This window comes from Candoia aspera, chromosome 2 (assembly GCF_035149785.1).
Source record: "Candoia aspera isolate rCanAsp1 chromosome 2, rCanAsp1.hap2, whole genome shotgun sequence".
Classification (NCBI taxonomy): domain Eukaryota; kingdom Metazoa; phylum Chordata; class Lepidosauria; order Squamata; family Boidae; genus Candoia; species Candoia aspera.
In genome coordinates, this window is record NC_086154.1 from 184,270,767 (window position 1) to 184,287,410 (window position 16,644).

Genomic DNA, 16,644 nt, shown 5'->3' on the forward strand with positions numbered 1-16,644 from the left:
TAATCAACTTCCCCACCCTAAAATAACAATTACTTAATTATTCCCTTCCTACTACTATTCTACACATTCCTGTCTAGTATAATAAAGATCAAAAATTAAAAAAGCATGTAAACTGTCTGCCATTATAGTTAATAATACAAGAAACATGAATTCATATTAATTTTTTTTAAAAAAAACTTAATCATAATCCCAATCATTAATGATAACTAAAATCATCCAAAGCCAAAAGACCACCCAGATAAATATTTTTGGTCCCTTAACCTGCTTCAAAATAGACCGAAACATTTGCATATCCCCATAATAAACACAGAGCTGTTTTCTTAAAGAAATCAAACAGCCCAACTTCTCCCCTCGCAAACACAGACTTCTCTTCAAAAAACCTTCCATACATAATAATCCCTTTTTTTCCATAACATTCCCTCAAAGTCAAATTCACTCATGTCCTGTAGCTCAATTTCTCCATTTAAGTTCTTCAATTCAGCATTGTCAGTTTCATCCAGGATTTCAACAGAAGCCCGAATCTCACTCTTGGGAGAGAAATTTCCATTGCTGTTAGATTCTTCAGTTTCATCCACAACATCCCCAACCAGATGGCACATTTTAGACCACATACTTTCCACAATGCTCCAGATGTCTTGCATAATAACTTGGCAGGAATCAGAAAAACTATGCTTAATATCTGCTTTAATATCTCAATGAAAGTCAGAGAAAGCCTGACAAAGATCCTCCATTTCCGAAGCAGTAAGTCATGGCAACCCCTAGATTTATTTATTTACTTTATTTATTTTTTATCACGCCTTTATTATTTTTACAAATAACTCAAGGCGGGGAACATACCTAATACTCCTTACTCCTCCTATTTTCCCCACAACAACCCTGTGAGGTGAGTTGGGCTGAGAAAGTAGCAGCAGGAAAGTAAAAGTTCAAAACAGCCGATTTAACATGTAGGAAAAATGCTAAAATGTTCAAAATTAGCACAAAAACAGTAACAGGGAGACGATAACATACTCTCAACCCTCCTTTGTATTGGATGGAAAGCCAAATCCAAAGCTTTAATTTTTATTTTTATTTTAATTAGTCACAAAAATAATGATAAGCACCAAGAGAGAACATTTCTCCTTAATGTAGAAGGTTTCTCTTAGGGGGCTTAGACATACTTAAAAACAAATAAATTGGGTGCTTTAGAAAAGGGGTGGCTGGACCTAATGTCCCTTTAAGGCTGCAGCATGGAAATGGTGACGTCCCAGCCTCCCAGTGAAGTCTTACCCGTTGATCACAAATGCTGTTTACAATCTCCTGGCTGCAACTCACTGTCCGGAGGACAAATAGGTCAATTCCAAGCATTTTTCCTTGGTCCGGAAAAAAGTTCCTAGGCTTCAGAAGAAACCAGCCTGAGCCCGAGAAAACTGCCACAATGCCAGTTCTGCCCACGGAGCTCATGGGCACAGCTGTTCAGTCCACCATGTTCTCACCGGAAGTCCCAGACTGTATCATTTTTGTGCACATTTTTGTTCATTATTTTTCCTACTATGTACAATTTCTGCAAATAATTTTTTTCATAACAAGTGTTCTGTATGTTCTTTTCATGCACGTATGCATTTCTGCAGCGCCTGTCCCCTAATTCATTTTTGCCATTGCTGAATCTGGAAATTTCAAAAACTTACACATTTCAGATAACTGAATTTCAGTTCATAAATAGGTTTAAAAATTCAAAGTAAAATTCAGAATGAATTTCTACCTGCCTCCTATCTAGGGCCACTAAAGCTCTTTGCTAGATAAAGAGTTGAAAGTAAAGTTGTATTGTCCCTGCTGGATTACTTGCCCTGCTCTGGTCAGAGCCAATGTGCTGTTTTGGACAGCATTCTTCTTTCTTTGAAATACTTTTGTATTTGGGGTTCTCATTCACTTTTGCATCTCGGACTTAGAGCCACAGAATATTCTTTTGTGTGAGTGAAAGGTATTTGTGCACCAGGGCTCCAGGGCACCAGTTCGCTTGGGAGTAAATTAGCTGGCAGTGTTAGTGCCAACCCATTTTGCAAGACGAGTAGTGTTCTTTAGATAATGTAGTGTATCTTGACAAATCACTTAAGAGTGTTGCATAACTTTGTAAATGACGTTTTGATGAAGTAAGACTACTTTAAGGCAAACCTAAGGAATTCCAGGCCTATTCCTGAACTAAACTTATAGTTTCAGTGAAAATTATTATGAATTTCAATTTGACTAAAATAACTGAAAAGATATTTTATCAAATCTTGACGGATAAAAATCTCAAAGAGTTTTTAAAAGTAAATACAACTCCTTATTTGAACTAAACTATAAGTTTAGTTCAGGAATAGGCCTGGAATTCCTTAGGTTTGCCTTAAAGGAGTCTTACTTCATCAAAATTTCATTTACAAAGTTATGCAATACTCTTATGTGATTCGTTAAATACTTTTTAATTTTAGTCTGACATACAGGGAAAAATGTGTCATAAAGCAGTTTTATATATTTTCTATATTTACTGTTTATCATAACCCATTCTCCTGTAACAATGGTTAAGTCAATGGGCTAGGAACCAGAGACCGAGAGTCCTAGTCCCACCTGAGGCCTGAAAGCCAGCTGGGTGACCTTGGGACAGTCCCTCTTGCCCAGCCCACCTCACCTCACAGGGTTGCTGTTGTGGGGAAAATAAGAGGAGAGAGGAGTATTAGGTATGTTCACTGCCTTGAGTTGTTTATAAAAATAATAAAGGTGGTATAGAAAATAAACTAAAATAAAATAAATAGTTACAGTAGCCTTTCCCAAGCTGGCACCAATTTCAGAAAGTTTGGGTTACTCTTTCTTAATTACTAAAAAATGTATTTTAAAATGGGTGAAATAACATCTAAATAAAGTCACCTTTTTCTATAACAAGAGACTATAGAACATTTTAAGCAATTGCTTCCACATAGGGTAGCATTTATTATTTATATTTTTACATTTGTCATCCATACATGTAATTTTGTTGCCAACTTTCTGTAATACAATAATTAAAAAGCTCAAATAAGGGGGCAGGGGACTAAAGCTTTCCTGAAATATGTTTATACTTCAGTTTTCAGCTTAACACAGAAAATATTTTTGGCTTCATGAACTTCATTCATAACAAGACAGAAATTAATGATATCTTAATAGTAGCTTTATCAGCAGGGTGTCCACAATATAGCCAGTGAAGTCAATTGACATAACTTCATATCCCGAAAATAAATTAAAAAAAAAATCCAAGTAGAAGGCAGCAAAAAAGAAAGATGCTTTAATTATTCCTTGCCAGGAAAAAAAAAAAACCTGGTCTTTGCTGGTAATTGGCAATTATCATCAGAAAACCAGCTGGCTGGGATGTTCTTTACTGGCAAGCAAGGAATAAGATGCTTATGGCATTTGAGCACATGCAATCACATCACTACCCAAGCCCTCCTCTGTAGCAGCATCACACCACCAGCAGGTAAAGGAAGGATTTCTGCAGTGGAGTTACGGTGAGATGGGGCTTGCTCTAACTTTTCCTTTGCTGCTGTCTGACAGAATGGCACATGACAAGGCTAGCTGAAATATTTTACTGCCCTGCTTCCCTACTTCCATTCTTCGTCTGGCTAGTGCATGATGGTATAATCCTGAATATCTGTTTATCTATGCTTTTTAGCCCTCTTTGCTACCACAGCAGAGTCTAAGGGTTGTATTTGCATTCTCACTTCCTGGCTTTTAACTTTTTTCTGATAAAGGTAAGAAAAAAATCTGCAGGGGCACAATAGGATCTGGCACCACCATTAATGTGGGTCATGCCAAGCTTCCTGCCCACTTATACCAAAGGCCTGCAGGGTAGCAAAGAAGAACAGGCCCACAGAGAGAGTGCTGATCTGGGGTGGTTATCTTAGTGCCAAACAAAGAAGGGCTCTTTGAGACTTAATATAATCCCACTAGGTTCCTATACACATGGCACTATACCCTGCCTCCCTCCATAACACAGTAGACAAAACAGGCTAAGGGTGTATGCTTTGAATGTAGGGTTAGGCATGTCTTTTTAAAAGAAGGCATCCTTCTGTAAGTAGATCTTCTATTTCACTTATATGTCGTTTGCATGATCAAGTTCCTTTTTTTCATTGTACAGGTTTCTTATGCGCGGCCAAGTTCAGCTTCTATTAGAGATGCAAATCTGTATGTCAGCGGTCTCCCCAAAACTATGACTCAGAAAGAGCTGGAACAGCTGTTTTCCCAGTATGGACGTATTATTACTTCTCGCATTCTGGTTGACCAAGTCACTGGTGAGTAGAAAGCTGTTCTGCCCTGTCTTTCTCAGCCTTCAAAATAGTGAACATATAAAAGTTTATGTGGGGCAGAAAATACAATTTTCTGCTGGAATTGTTCATAAATATGCATGGATAAAAATAGCTTCTGGTTTGTAGTCAGGCAGGATGAGTCATTTCCACCTTGGAGGTGCAGATTTGAAGCCTGTTTCATACCTTGTAATAAATTTACAGTTCCTGTAATCTCAAGCACTGAATGAAAATAGTCCCCAGATTCCTTATAAAATGCTAATGAACTGTGTATGTTTTAAAAGAAAAAAAGTGAAGCCTTATATTATAGTGCTTAGCGGTTTTCTTAAACTAAGAATATGTGAAATACAAACTCATAATTATTATTGAGACTTAAAGAAAACTTGCGTTATCCTAATATTGAAAAATGTAAATTATAAGATCTTGAAAAAAACACATCACTAGATTTAAGAAAAATAAGCCTGAAAGGAAGGTTGACTTTATACATCAATACTGAGGTGTTCATTTTTATTAAACTCACTCTTTGTTCTCCAGTCATTGCCAGCTTGGTAAACACGTTGGCCTTACTATCTTTCTGTATGTACTGCAGTATGCATGAAGCAGTGTAATGCATTGGAGAGGTTGTACTGTGGAGCATACTCCACACAAAGAGTTTACGAGTTCTTTACTTTCTTACAGATTATAAAATCTTAGGAGAATATTCATTAGGTCTTTAATAACCTTATGTAAGCATTTAAATAACAACTTGGCTGGGTTTCTTCAAAAGTTTGAACCAAGTTTCAAGCCAAAAAGGATGCATCTATGACCGTTTTTAAAATGAATTAGATTGATTTATATATAATAAATATATATATATATATATATAATAAAATAGTTTTTAAAATAACATTTGGGTCCCCATTTAATGCAAAAGTAGTGTGCAGTATTTTGTTTCCCATATATAGGAGTGACAAGGAAAATAGATCTCCTTCTAGAAAAACAAAGTTGTCCAATGTTGCATAATTAGATTTTTATTTTATCATTTATTTTTCTTTTTGGCATTAAATTACGGGGTTACAACATCAGCCACTGGGCTTTTTTAAATAGCTGTTGATTGTGATCAAAGAAATATGTGCTACTTGCATGCATACCTATTGGATTTTTCAAAGTCTTATGCATCAAGACTCCAGCCTGGTACTGAAATTCCCTCTTAAAGCCAGCCCAAGCAAAGTTTATCCTTATTGTAAATCTGAATACAGTGCTTTTCATATTGCCAACTGCTTTTCAAAAGTAAAGTTGTAACCAGAGAAGCTTCAAAAGAGGTTCTAGAGATAAAATTCTATTTGCTTACAACATACTATGCATGTAAGTGACTAAAAATGATAGTTGAGAAAATTGAACTACACAGATAGTTTTAAAGAAGGAAATTTAGATTAAAAACTGGAGTTTGAAGTAAAATAATTTGGATTTCAGGTTTGTAATCTGGAATTTTTGGAACATACTAAGTCAGACTATGAGTTGATGTGGATTTACTGAAGTTGTACCACCATGCTTCAAGCAGAGTTACTGCCAAACAGAAAATTGTTAAATTCGTGGAGAGTATGCCTATTAATTATATTTAGTTTAATTCAATTCAGTTAAAATTGAATTCTGCTCCCACTTTTTTGTCTTGCCTCATCTACTTTTTTTGTGATCATGCTGGGAGTTCTAATCAAAAGCCAACTCAGCCTTTGAACCAAAAATTATTGTGTCCCCATGGCAGAGGCTCAATCTCTAATAGTTCAGATAAGGATTTTCTTAAACCTGCCTAACTAGAGGTTGAACCTGTGAGCAGTAGAAGGACATTGACATCTGGTAGAACATTGAGGGCAAAGAGAATGATAACATACCCCTATATAGTACTGTCTATTGCTTACGTACTATTACTTATTTATTAGTCATCACTGCTGATGGAAAGGCTTGATTACTGGATCACAAGTTGTTGCAGTTAAGATTTCAGAACAACTTATTTGAACTTAAATGTGTTGCCTCTCTAAAAATATAACATCTCCAAAAATTTTGAGGCTCTGGTGGGAAAACCCCCCCACACAATTTTAAAAAAAGAGTTTTTGCAAAATAAACTTTTTTGTATAGTAAATACTTCTATATTAAATGTAGCAATATTGTTGGCAGATTGCTAGGAAGCCTTTGGCCCAGGAGAGATCAGAAAAGTCACACACCAGGCATTTCTATAAAAATAATTTTATTTACAGAAAACAAACATATTTAAAGGCTGTTTGCTGGGAGGAGAGATTTCTCTCAGCTGCATATTCTCTGCAAGCCTACCAGAAGGGAAACTGAAACTAAAACAAGTTCAGGCAAGTTCCTCCCTTAGGCAATGCAACCATTAACATGTGAAAAGAGGACAATTAAATTCAACCTCTTCACCTGGCCCAAATGATTAGTTACCATAGTAACCTTAATCTGTAGTAGAAAACAATATATTAACACTCCCCTTTTATTCTGCAGAATAAGATGCAAACCAATTTTCTTTGACAACTCTGTATGTCTTTCCATTCACAATATTTTAACATTATCTCCCCTTTGGTTTAACAGAAAGCTACCATCCTTCTTCCTGTGTATTTCCAAACCTAGGTTATTTGTTACAGTTCCAAGGCTTTTTAATGTGAAATGGCTTTTCATGCAGGCTTCAAAATCAAGCCTTTGTTTTTCTGTTGGTGTGAACAGCAGCAAATCATCAACATAAATGCACAGATACATACAGCCTTGTTTGTCTTTCTTCATATATACACATGGATCTGCTTTTCCTTTTTCAAAACCAAAATTCTGCAGTTTTTCATCTAATTTTTGGTTCCAGGATCTAGCAGCTTGTTTTAACCCATAGATTGACTTCTACAGTACACAGACTAGATTCTCCCCTTTTTCATAGCCAGGGGGTTGCTGCATGTATAATTTGTGGTCTAAATCACCATAGAGAAATGCAGTTTGAATGTCATAGTGGTAAACTGACATTCTTTTGAGTGCAGCAATTTTTAACAGTAATCTAATTGATTCACCTTTAGTAACTGGTGCAAAAGTCTCGTCAAAGTCTAAATCTTTCCTTTGAGTGAACCCTTTTGCAACTAACCTTGCTTTATATTTTTGGATTTTGCCATCAGCATCCCGTTTCAGTTTGAAAACCCACCTACAACTAGACAGCGTTCATTGGGAGATAGATTTACCAGTTTCCATGTTTTATTTTCTTTCAAGGATGCTAACTCCTGTTGCATGGCAGAATGCCAATTTTGTGCAATCTCAAGTGGTAAAGCATTCACTTGTTCTAAGGACTCAGGTTCTGTGAATATGTGAAAAGCCTTTACTGTTTCAGCCTGAAAATGTGATGGAGGAACGCCTTTATTACTTCTCTGAGATCTGCGAGGTAATACAGGGCTTAAATTTTGACTCCTATCACTTTCCTGAGAAGCATCTGTCTCATCAGACAGATCTTCAGTTTGCTTTTCTGGTTTAATGTCCTCATCAGGCAAAAGATCACCATCAGCAAGTCCTTCCTGTTCTCTTGCGGTGGTCAGATCAACTGGAGAGCTAGAGTTTAATCTCCCCCAGTTTTGTTCAGCAAAAGAAGCGCTTTGCTAATTATCAATTTCTCTCCCATTATGAACCTGTAGCTCCTCTGGCTTTGTTCATAGCCAACAAAAATGGCTTTCTTTGTTGTGGGGCCTCCTTTCCTTCTCTGTTGTTTTGGAATATGAACCCAAGCAGTGCTACCAAACACTCTAAGATGGTTTACCTTTGGTTTCACACCACAAAACAAATGGAATGGAGTGTCCTGAATCACAGTTATACAATTTGTTTTGTACATAACAGGCAGTAGATAGTGCCTCTCCCCAATATTTAAAAGATAAATGTGAATCTTTAAGCATGCATTCCATCGCATTTTGGAAGGTTCTGCCCTTTCTTTCAGCAACACCATTTTGCTGAGGGGTGTAAGGGTTAAAATTTGTTCTATCCCCTTTTCCACTAGGAACCTTTTGAATTTGTGAGAAAGGTACTGTCCTCCTCTATCACACTGGAGTGCAGATACAGGCCTAGGGAATTTTCCATTTTCCCATGTCACAAAACCTTTAAATTTCTCAAATGCCTCATCTTTATGTTTTAAGATGTAGATAAATGTGTATCTTGAGAAATCATCAATGATGGTCATTGCATACCTTGCTTGTCCAAGACTTGGAGCAAAAGGGCCAATAATGTCAGAGTGTACAATTTCCAAAGGTCTAGTTGTAACTCTGTCACTGTGCTTACTCACAGGAGCTTTTAGTGTTTTGCATTCTTTGCAAACTACACAGTCTAAGGGTTTGTCACAGGGTTTTATCTTTAGGTCAGCACACAGCTGTGGCATTTGTGCTATATACTTGAAATTAGCATGACCAAATCTCCTGTGCATCAGGTGTACACACTGGTCATGATATGGCATGTTGCCAACTGCAGCCTTGCAGCTTGGCTTCCTTGCATTTTGCACAATGTACAAGGAGTCTTTTAATATACCAGTAGCACACAATTTTCCATTTTTACGTATCTCACAACCATTTTTCTTAAATGTTATGACATACCCTGTTGCAGCTAATTGTGCCACAGATAAAAGGTTTGATTGTAAATTTGGCACATACAATACACCTTTTACAGTTTCTCCCAAGCAGGATAAATACAAGTCACCTTGTCCCATAATTTTAGTCACAGATCCATCAGCCAAAGATACACTTTGTCTTTCAGTTTTAGACAGTGACACAAAGGAGCTTTTACAATTACATAAATGACAATTGGCCCCAGAATCTAACACCCATACATTAGAATTATCCTTCTCAGCAACCTGTGCAATTTGGGTTGTCTGAAGAGCCTTCTTCTGTGTTGCCCTTGTGTTCTTCTTCTGTGTCTTTCTACTCTTGGGTCTCAAGGCACAGTCTTTCTGCAAATGTCCAACTGAGCCATAGGTGAAGCATCGCTGGCTGGCTAGTGCTGTGGCCTCAGCTTCCTTTCCCTTCTTTTCCCTTGTTTTCTGGTACTGCAGCTTTCCAGAAGAGATGGGGGGGGATCTTTCCTCTCTCTTCTCCCATTCAGCGAGTAAGCGCTGTGTAACATACGATGGGGTGAGATCTGCTTCAGGCATAGCCTCCAGGGTACAAATCAGCGTGTCCCACGTTTCATTCAGTGAGGACAGGAGGATATAGGATTTTGTGAGAGGTATAAATTCCATTCCTCTTTCCTGCAACTCAACAAACAGCTGCTGAATATAATGCAGGTGCTCAGGAAGGCTATCTCCTTCTGCAAGGTAGGCTTTGTACAGCATTTTTGTCAGGGTAACTTTACTCCCTGCTGTTGCCTTTACATACAAGTCTCTCAAAGCGTCCCAAAGCTGCTTTGCAGACTGCATACCTCGCACGTGGACTAGCTGATTGTCCTCAACTCCCAGGATAATGGTGGCTCTAGCCCGCTCATCCTGTCTAAGCTATTCAGCACTGGGATTTTGGGGGGTTTGCTCACCAATTGGCAGCCAAAGATTCTCTCTGCGAAGATACATCTCCATCTCCAGGGCCCAATTCAAATAGTTGGTCTCTGATAGGCGCTCCGGAGGCATTGCTGAGGGCTGGGAGGTAGCCATGGCTTCTTCCTTCTTTTGCAAGTCACCTCAGCTGGCTTCTTTGTCCTGCAGACCGGCAGTTGCTGGAAAATCTCCAGGCAGCTCCAAAGAAAATCTTCACAGGTCTTTGCTACCTGCCTTTAAATTGTGCATGAGGTGTGGAGCTGATCTCTCTATTCTCTCTGGGTTTTACTGGGTTTACTGGGCTGCTTACTGGGCCCATAACCTTTTGGCATATTGCTAGGAAGCCTTTGGCCCAGGAGAGATCAGAAAAGTCACACACCAGGCATTTCTATGAAAATAATTTTATTTACAGAAAACAAACACATTTAAAGGCTGTTTGCTGAGAGAAGAGATTTCTCTCAGCTGCATATTCTCTGCAAGCCTACACAGAAGGGAAACTGAAACTAAAACAAGTTCAGGCAAGTTCCTCCCTTAGGCAATGCAACCATTAACACGTGAAAAGGGGACAATTAAATTCAACCTCTTCACCCAGCCAAAATGATTAGTTACCATAGTAACCTTAATCTGTAGTAGAAAACATATTAACAAATATAAATCCTATCATAATACAAAATTGCTGTTTGGCATGTTTATAAATGAATACAACAATGCCTTCTCCCTATCTAACAGTGCAGTCCTATGCGTGTCCTAATGAATTCACTGGAATTGATTCCAGGTAAATATACATAGAATGGTAGCTTCAGAAAGTATAAATTCATTTGGCTACAATTTTATGTATATTATGTGGGAATAGGTCCCCCTGAACACAGCAGGACCTGCTTCTAAGTACGAATGCTTAGGATTGCTATGCTGGGTTGGTTGGAGGCTGCCTTCATCACAGTCATTTTAAGGGAGAGATGAAAAGGTCTGTTACTAGATCAGAACAACATCTAATAAAGGATAGTTTCCTCTAATAACACCAGATTAGATCAGAAGTTAGCAGAACAAAGCAAAGAGCACTTTGCAAGCAAAAAGAAAAGAAAAAAGCCATGCATCCTCCTCATGTGAAAAAAGAGCGGGTCTGTCCATTTTCCCTTGCTCCCTTCTTGTATTCCAAAATAAACATCCAAATTGTCACGTTCCTTGACTAAGGGAAATAAAAAGAGAAGGTTGGTTGTTTGGAGATTTCAGACTTCTTCGGGTAGCCCGTCTTTTCCTTGAGAATAAAGGTGTTTTGCTGCAGGAGACAGGCTGGTAAAAAAGTACAGTATGTGGTGATAGCATGAGACAAATGGGGTTATAGGTTGGTTGTGACAAGTGTAAGTGGGTCATCAAAATCGATATTTTGCCATTATTTTTTTTTTAATTTTCATCCTGCCTTTATTATTTTTATAAATAACTCAAGCTGGCAAACATACCTAATACTCCTTCCTCCTCCTGTTTTCCCCACAACAGCAACCCTGTGAGGTGGGCTGGGCTGAGAGGGAGTGACTGGCCCAAGGTCATCCAGCCAGCTTTCATGCCTAAGGCGGGACTAGAACTCACAGACTCCTGGTTTCTAGCCCATTGCCTTAACCACTAGAGCAAACTGGCGCTTTTCCCATTTTTCCTCTTACAGGTAGTCCTTGACTTACGACTGTTTGTTTAACAACGGTCTGAAGTTATGACAGCCTCGGAATGGGTGCTTTACAGGCCATAAAATGTCATACCACCCCTGCAGTCACATGATCACCCTTTGGGCACTTGGCAACCAGCTCGCATTTACGATGGGTTGCAGCATCACATTATTGTGTTTTGTGACCTTTTTACCATTTTCCAGAAAAAAACACCCATTGGGGAAACAGGATTTGCTTAACAACTGTGGTGATTTGCTTAATGACCACCATAAAAATGGTTCTAAAATCTGGTCCGGTCATGTGGTGACTCGACTTACAATTGCAATGACTTACGATGGAAATTCCAGTCCCAATTGTGGTTGTAAATCAAGGACTACCTATAGATGTTTAGGTCTTCGTTTGCCCCTCCCTCCCCCGTCCCTCCCCCCCCCCACCCGGTAGCAACAGCTATAAAGAAAATACCCCATAAGCTTTCTAGGACAGTTGTACAATTGTAATATACCTACAACTACTATTGTGTGTATGTTATGTCTGTACTTTTTAACTACATTTCAGTCCTCTCACTTTAGATTTGTTACTGGTTTGGGAGAAGTTGCCAGTTTACAGTTTGGATTTGCACTGGGGGTCCTCTTGGACTCTCAGTTCCTGCTCAAAGAGCAGGTGGCAACTGTGGCCAAGGGAGCCTTTGCTCAGCTCCATCTGGTGTACTAGTTGCATCCTTTTCTGGATCAGAAGGTCTTTCAGATAGTCATTCATGCCCTAGTCACCTAAAGGCTTGACCACTGCACTGTCCTCTACATGGGCTACGTTGAAAGTCACTTGGAAGCTTCAGCTGATACAAGATGCAGTGAGGTGGGCAGTGATGGGCATGACTCAGTATGCCCATATGACACAGCTGTTCCATGAGCTACACTGGTTACCTTTCTGCTTCTAGGTGCAATTCATGGTTCCAGTTATTACCTGTAAAGCCCTTCATGGCATATGGCCAGGTTATTGGAGGAACTGCCTATCTTCTGTGGTTTCTGCACAGCTGGTACATGTCAGCAGAGTTGGCATGCTCTGGTCCACTTCAATTAAACAATGTCATCTATTGAGGCCCAGGAAGCACACTTTCTCTGTTGTAGTACCCATCCTTTGAAATGAGATTCCCCCTGAAATCCGTGTGGCTCCTACCCTGTTCGCATTCCATAAAGCCTTAAAGTCCTGGTTGTTCTCCTCCTCGTTGGGAGTGTCTGTTATTTTTAGTTTTGTCAGCATGTTGTGCCTGGATCCCCTCCTGTTTTCAGTTTACATTGGTTTTTGTGTTATTGTTTACTATTCATATTATGTTGGTGGTGTTTTTTATGTCATTGTTTATTGTTATGTTGGTGGTGTTTTTTTAAAATAATAAATATTATTTGTTATATTTTATATTATGTTGGTGGTTTTTGTGTTATTATTTATTATATTATTTTATATTATTATGTTGTTTTTAATTATATTATTATCCGCTGCCTAGAGTCAGTTGGAGATGGGCAATGTCTAAATTGAAAGAAATAGCTTAATCGTGATTTGTTGAATATGTCACATTGCACTAAACCTTGAGCCACATTTATAACCAAATTTTAATATTATGCCGGGTGTGATATTTATTCATAATAGTGGTAGCATTGATGTTTCTGTGCTGCTTCAGTCAGGCAGCTTTAAGCAGCTTGTAGTAAAACATACAACATATAGAGTACATTATAATAATTCAAAGTTACCAAATACAATAAAGAACAACAATAGATACTATCAGCGTAAATTCAACATAATGATAATATTAAAAACTATAGCATCTTAAAACACCGAACAGCCAAATTCATCCGAACTCAGATGCATCACCCGTTCTTGGCACAGTCACCAAATGCACATCTAAAAAGCCATTATTTTTAAAAACTTAAATACTAGGAGTGAGGGTATGGGAGGGCATAACAGAGTTTTTCTCTGTATACCTTGTTTCATTCCGCTGTGTTTCTTTCTAGCCCCCGTACCATAATACTGCCTGATAGATATACAAGTGTGGCTGCACCCACCTGTTGACTCCCATCTCTTGTGTTCCTGCTTCATTACATTGTTTTATATGTTATGTTGTTTCTTAAAAAAATCCACTGTAGTTGCTGAATCTGGTTCTTCTGTGTTTTGCTTTCTATCATTCTGTTGGCTTACTTACCTCTGCAAGAACAGAGTTCTTTCGGGGAGGGGGATGAGGCCACTGTAATGCTTGGAAGTAACTGCTGAATGCATTCTGTGCTTCTTTGCAGGAGTTTCAAGGGGTGTGGGTTTCATCCGGTTTGACAAGCGGATTGAAGCTGAAGAAGCCATCAAGGGCTTGAATGGGCAGAAACCTCCAGGGGCCACAGAGCCAATCACCGTAAAGTTTGCCAACAATCCAAGCCAAAAAACAAATCAGGCCATCCTTTCCCAGCTGTACCAGTCTCCAAACAGGAGATACCCAGGACCTCTTGCTCAGCAGGCTCAACGTTTTAGGTATGTGGAGCTGTACATTGTTTCTTAAGTCAACCAACCTGGATTTTCTTTTCAACCAGTATTGCTTGTCTGGGCTGGGAAATGTATTTTCCTCAAACGAGAACTGTTGATTTTTAAATTTAATTATCTGACAGGCATAGCAGTAAATACTTTGAGGTACTGCATCTGTTGATAGCTATAAAAAGAAGAGTTTTTATGTGGGTAGGTAGTAATATTTAATTGAAGACTATTTGTTGTTCAATTTGCAACATGCTTTCAGGGATATTTGTTAAACTGTTAGAATAAGGCATTTCTACAAGGTAGAGAAACTGTCTAAATCATATTTAGATACCAAGATATATTTACCTTGAAAGAAGTCCTTTCCTTCTACGTTAGAGTCTCTGTAACTATACCATACTTTTGGTATAGGGAGAAATGATTTTTTTCCCCAGTAGTTTTCCATTATTTTGCATGGATCTCTCTTCCAATGACACAGACACAGACAGAACTATCAGCCATATGTTTTTCTCTGTGATATTTTAGTGTGCTGAAAAAGACAGATGGTGTGAATTGAAACAAATACTGTATTAATCTACATTCACTAACTGCTTGGGGCTTTTATTTTAGTGTTGTTTTATGAAAGGTTTGTGTGTGAGAGAGGGGGCAATCAAGAGGGGATAAATAGGCTTATTCTGAATTTGATGCTAGCTTCCTGTGTGAATGCAAGAGAGAAAGATTAGTTGTGCTTATCAAGTAGCAGAATGCTCAGATAAAATTTGTTTTAAATAAACCTCATGACTTTAATTAAAAAATAACGTGCCTATTTAAACACCTGGCCAACGGCAGTCTTACCTAAACACCTTCATCCAAATGGCTTCTTTGCATGTTGTGCTCTTAATTTGTTCACCCAGAAAAACATTTGTTCTAGCGAACCCTTCTATTGGAGCAGGAAAAAAACAAATGTTTTTATTCAGTATTCAGTGGATTTCCTAGAGTTTTCTCGAGGTTTTTTGTTCTGTTTTTGTTGTTCAAAGGATATTCTGTCAAGCCGCTGAATATTGAATAAAAGTAGACTTGCCCTTTCTCCATAGGCAGACTGCCTGCTCCAGGACTGAGTGCCAGGGCAGAGCTAGCAATGGTCAGAAGAGGAATTCCAGAATGCCTTGTGCCTGAAGTAAGGCCACTGGGGAATTGCTGCTGCACTGACATGAAAAGAGGTAAATGAATTTTTGCAGAAATAGCCGGTGCTATTCCAGGGTTGGGGCACGCAATCTCCAGTGGCCTTAAAAAACCCTGAGCAGATCTTTCTCACAGTACGTTGGGCCAGCTCTCCCAAACCTACGGATTAGAAAGGATATTCATTATATCAGCAGCGGTGGTAGATGAATCTGAAGGGGATACGCCATGAACGCTAGAATGTGCAAATAGGTTAGGAAATAGGCGGACGAATCCCAAGAGTTGCCATTAGTTTTTGACTTAACTACATTTCTCTCTTTTCATTTTCTTTTTAAAACAGCACATTAACCCATGTTGTCTAGAGCAATTTTAACATCAAGCATTATAAATTGCATGAGTTTTTAAACCGTTCTGCTGTTAGTTGTTTGTCAAACGAAAGAGCTCTGTATTCCACCTAGATGTGAGAAAGGTATCTGTTGCTCAGTTCATGTCAATTCAGAAATTGTTGAGGTTCTTCTCCAAAATTAAGGAAGACATTGCCACACACACACAAAGGAGGAAGTATATGTGTGTGTGTCTGTGTGTGTGTGTGTGTGTGTGTGTGTGTATGTGTTTGCATATTGTGTTTGGAAGAGTTTACTATTGCAATTGTCTTTGATGGGTATCTGATCCTTAGATCCAATGTTTCAGTATACCGCAGCTAGTACATTATACTTGCTGTTTCTACTCTCCTACTACTTCTGTTAGTCTAAGTGTTTTACAGGGAGTTAAAGAAAGCTAGAGGGCTTCTGAGGCTCAAAAAGAATTTGTGTACTTTGCAAGCTCTCTTTTCATTTGACGCAGGCTCTGACAAGCACCAACGTTCTTAGTGGATTCTCACATAAAATAACAGCAACTCTAGCTTGAGTCCATGACTGGAATCTGTGAAACTGTTGTTAGGAGATTTTATTCGTAATACCATGCTCAGAATTAAAGTCTGGCTCTTCAGAATATTCAAAAGTGCCTCCAGAAGTCACAAGTTAGTGCAAAGGTTTTACACACAAGATTAAAGAGTCCCCCTTTTGGGGGGAGATGGGTGGTAATAGAAATTAGATAGATAGATAGATAGATAGATAGATAGATAGATAGATAGATAGATAGATAGATAGATAGATAGAGTGAGTTGATTTGGATATTTTTCCAGAAAACAGTCCCCTGTGATGAATTGCACCTTAGAGCCGATCAGAGGAGTTAATACACATCTGCATACTTGCTTCAATTAAACTTGCTATGATTCAGTTCAATTCACTTTCCTGAGTAAAATAAAAAACATACAGAAGGTGAAATATTCATGTCTTATATTGAAGCGAGAAGGCTGAATCAAAGAATATGAGTTTTACTCTTTCTCAAAAGTTCCCTGAAAGATAGTCATCTCAGTCTATGGTGCTTGATAATGCAGAGAAAATTTCTCAAGATTTGGAGCCTGGAAATATCCTTCATCTTTTTATTAGAGGTGTGTGAATTATGCCGGAGGCTTTAAATGGGGATC

The 16,644-nt window shown here is 38.5% G+C and overlaps 1 protein-coding gene across 6 annotated transcripts in view; it reads left to right on the forward strand.

Moving 5' to 3' along the window:
• ELAVL2 (ELAV like RNA binding protein 2) overlaps window positions 1–16,644 on the forward strand; it is a 135,037-nt gene that overhangs the window by 108,078 nt on the left and 10,315 nt on the right. For 5 of the 6 annotated variants that reach the window (XM_063295006.1, XM_063295008.1, XM_063295010.1 and 2 more), the window contains 2 exons: window positions 4,118–4,271; window positions 13,736–13,961. In XM_063295006.1, coding sequence (XP_063151076.1) covers window positions 4,118–4,271; window positions 13,736–13,961 — 380 coding nt within the window. Of the gene's footprint in view, window positions 1–4,117; window positions 4,272–13,735; window positions 13,962–15,031; window positions 15,158–16,644 lie in introns of all 6 variants that reach the window. The other variant, XR_010067312.1, reaches the window with a different exon arrangement.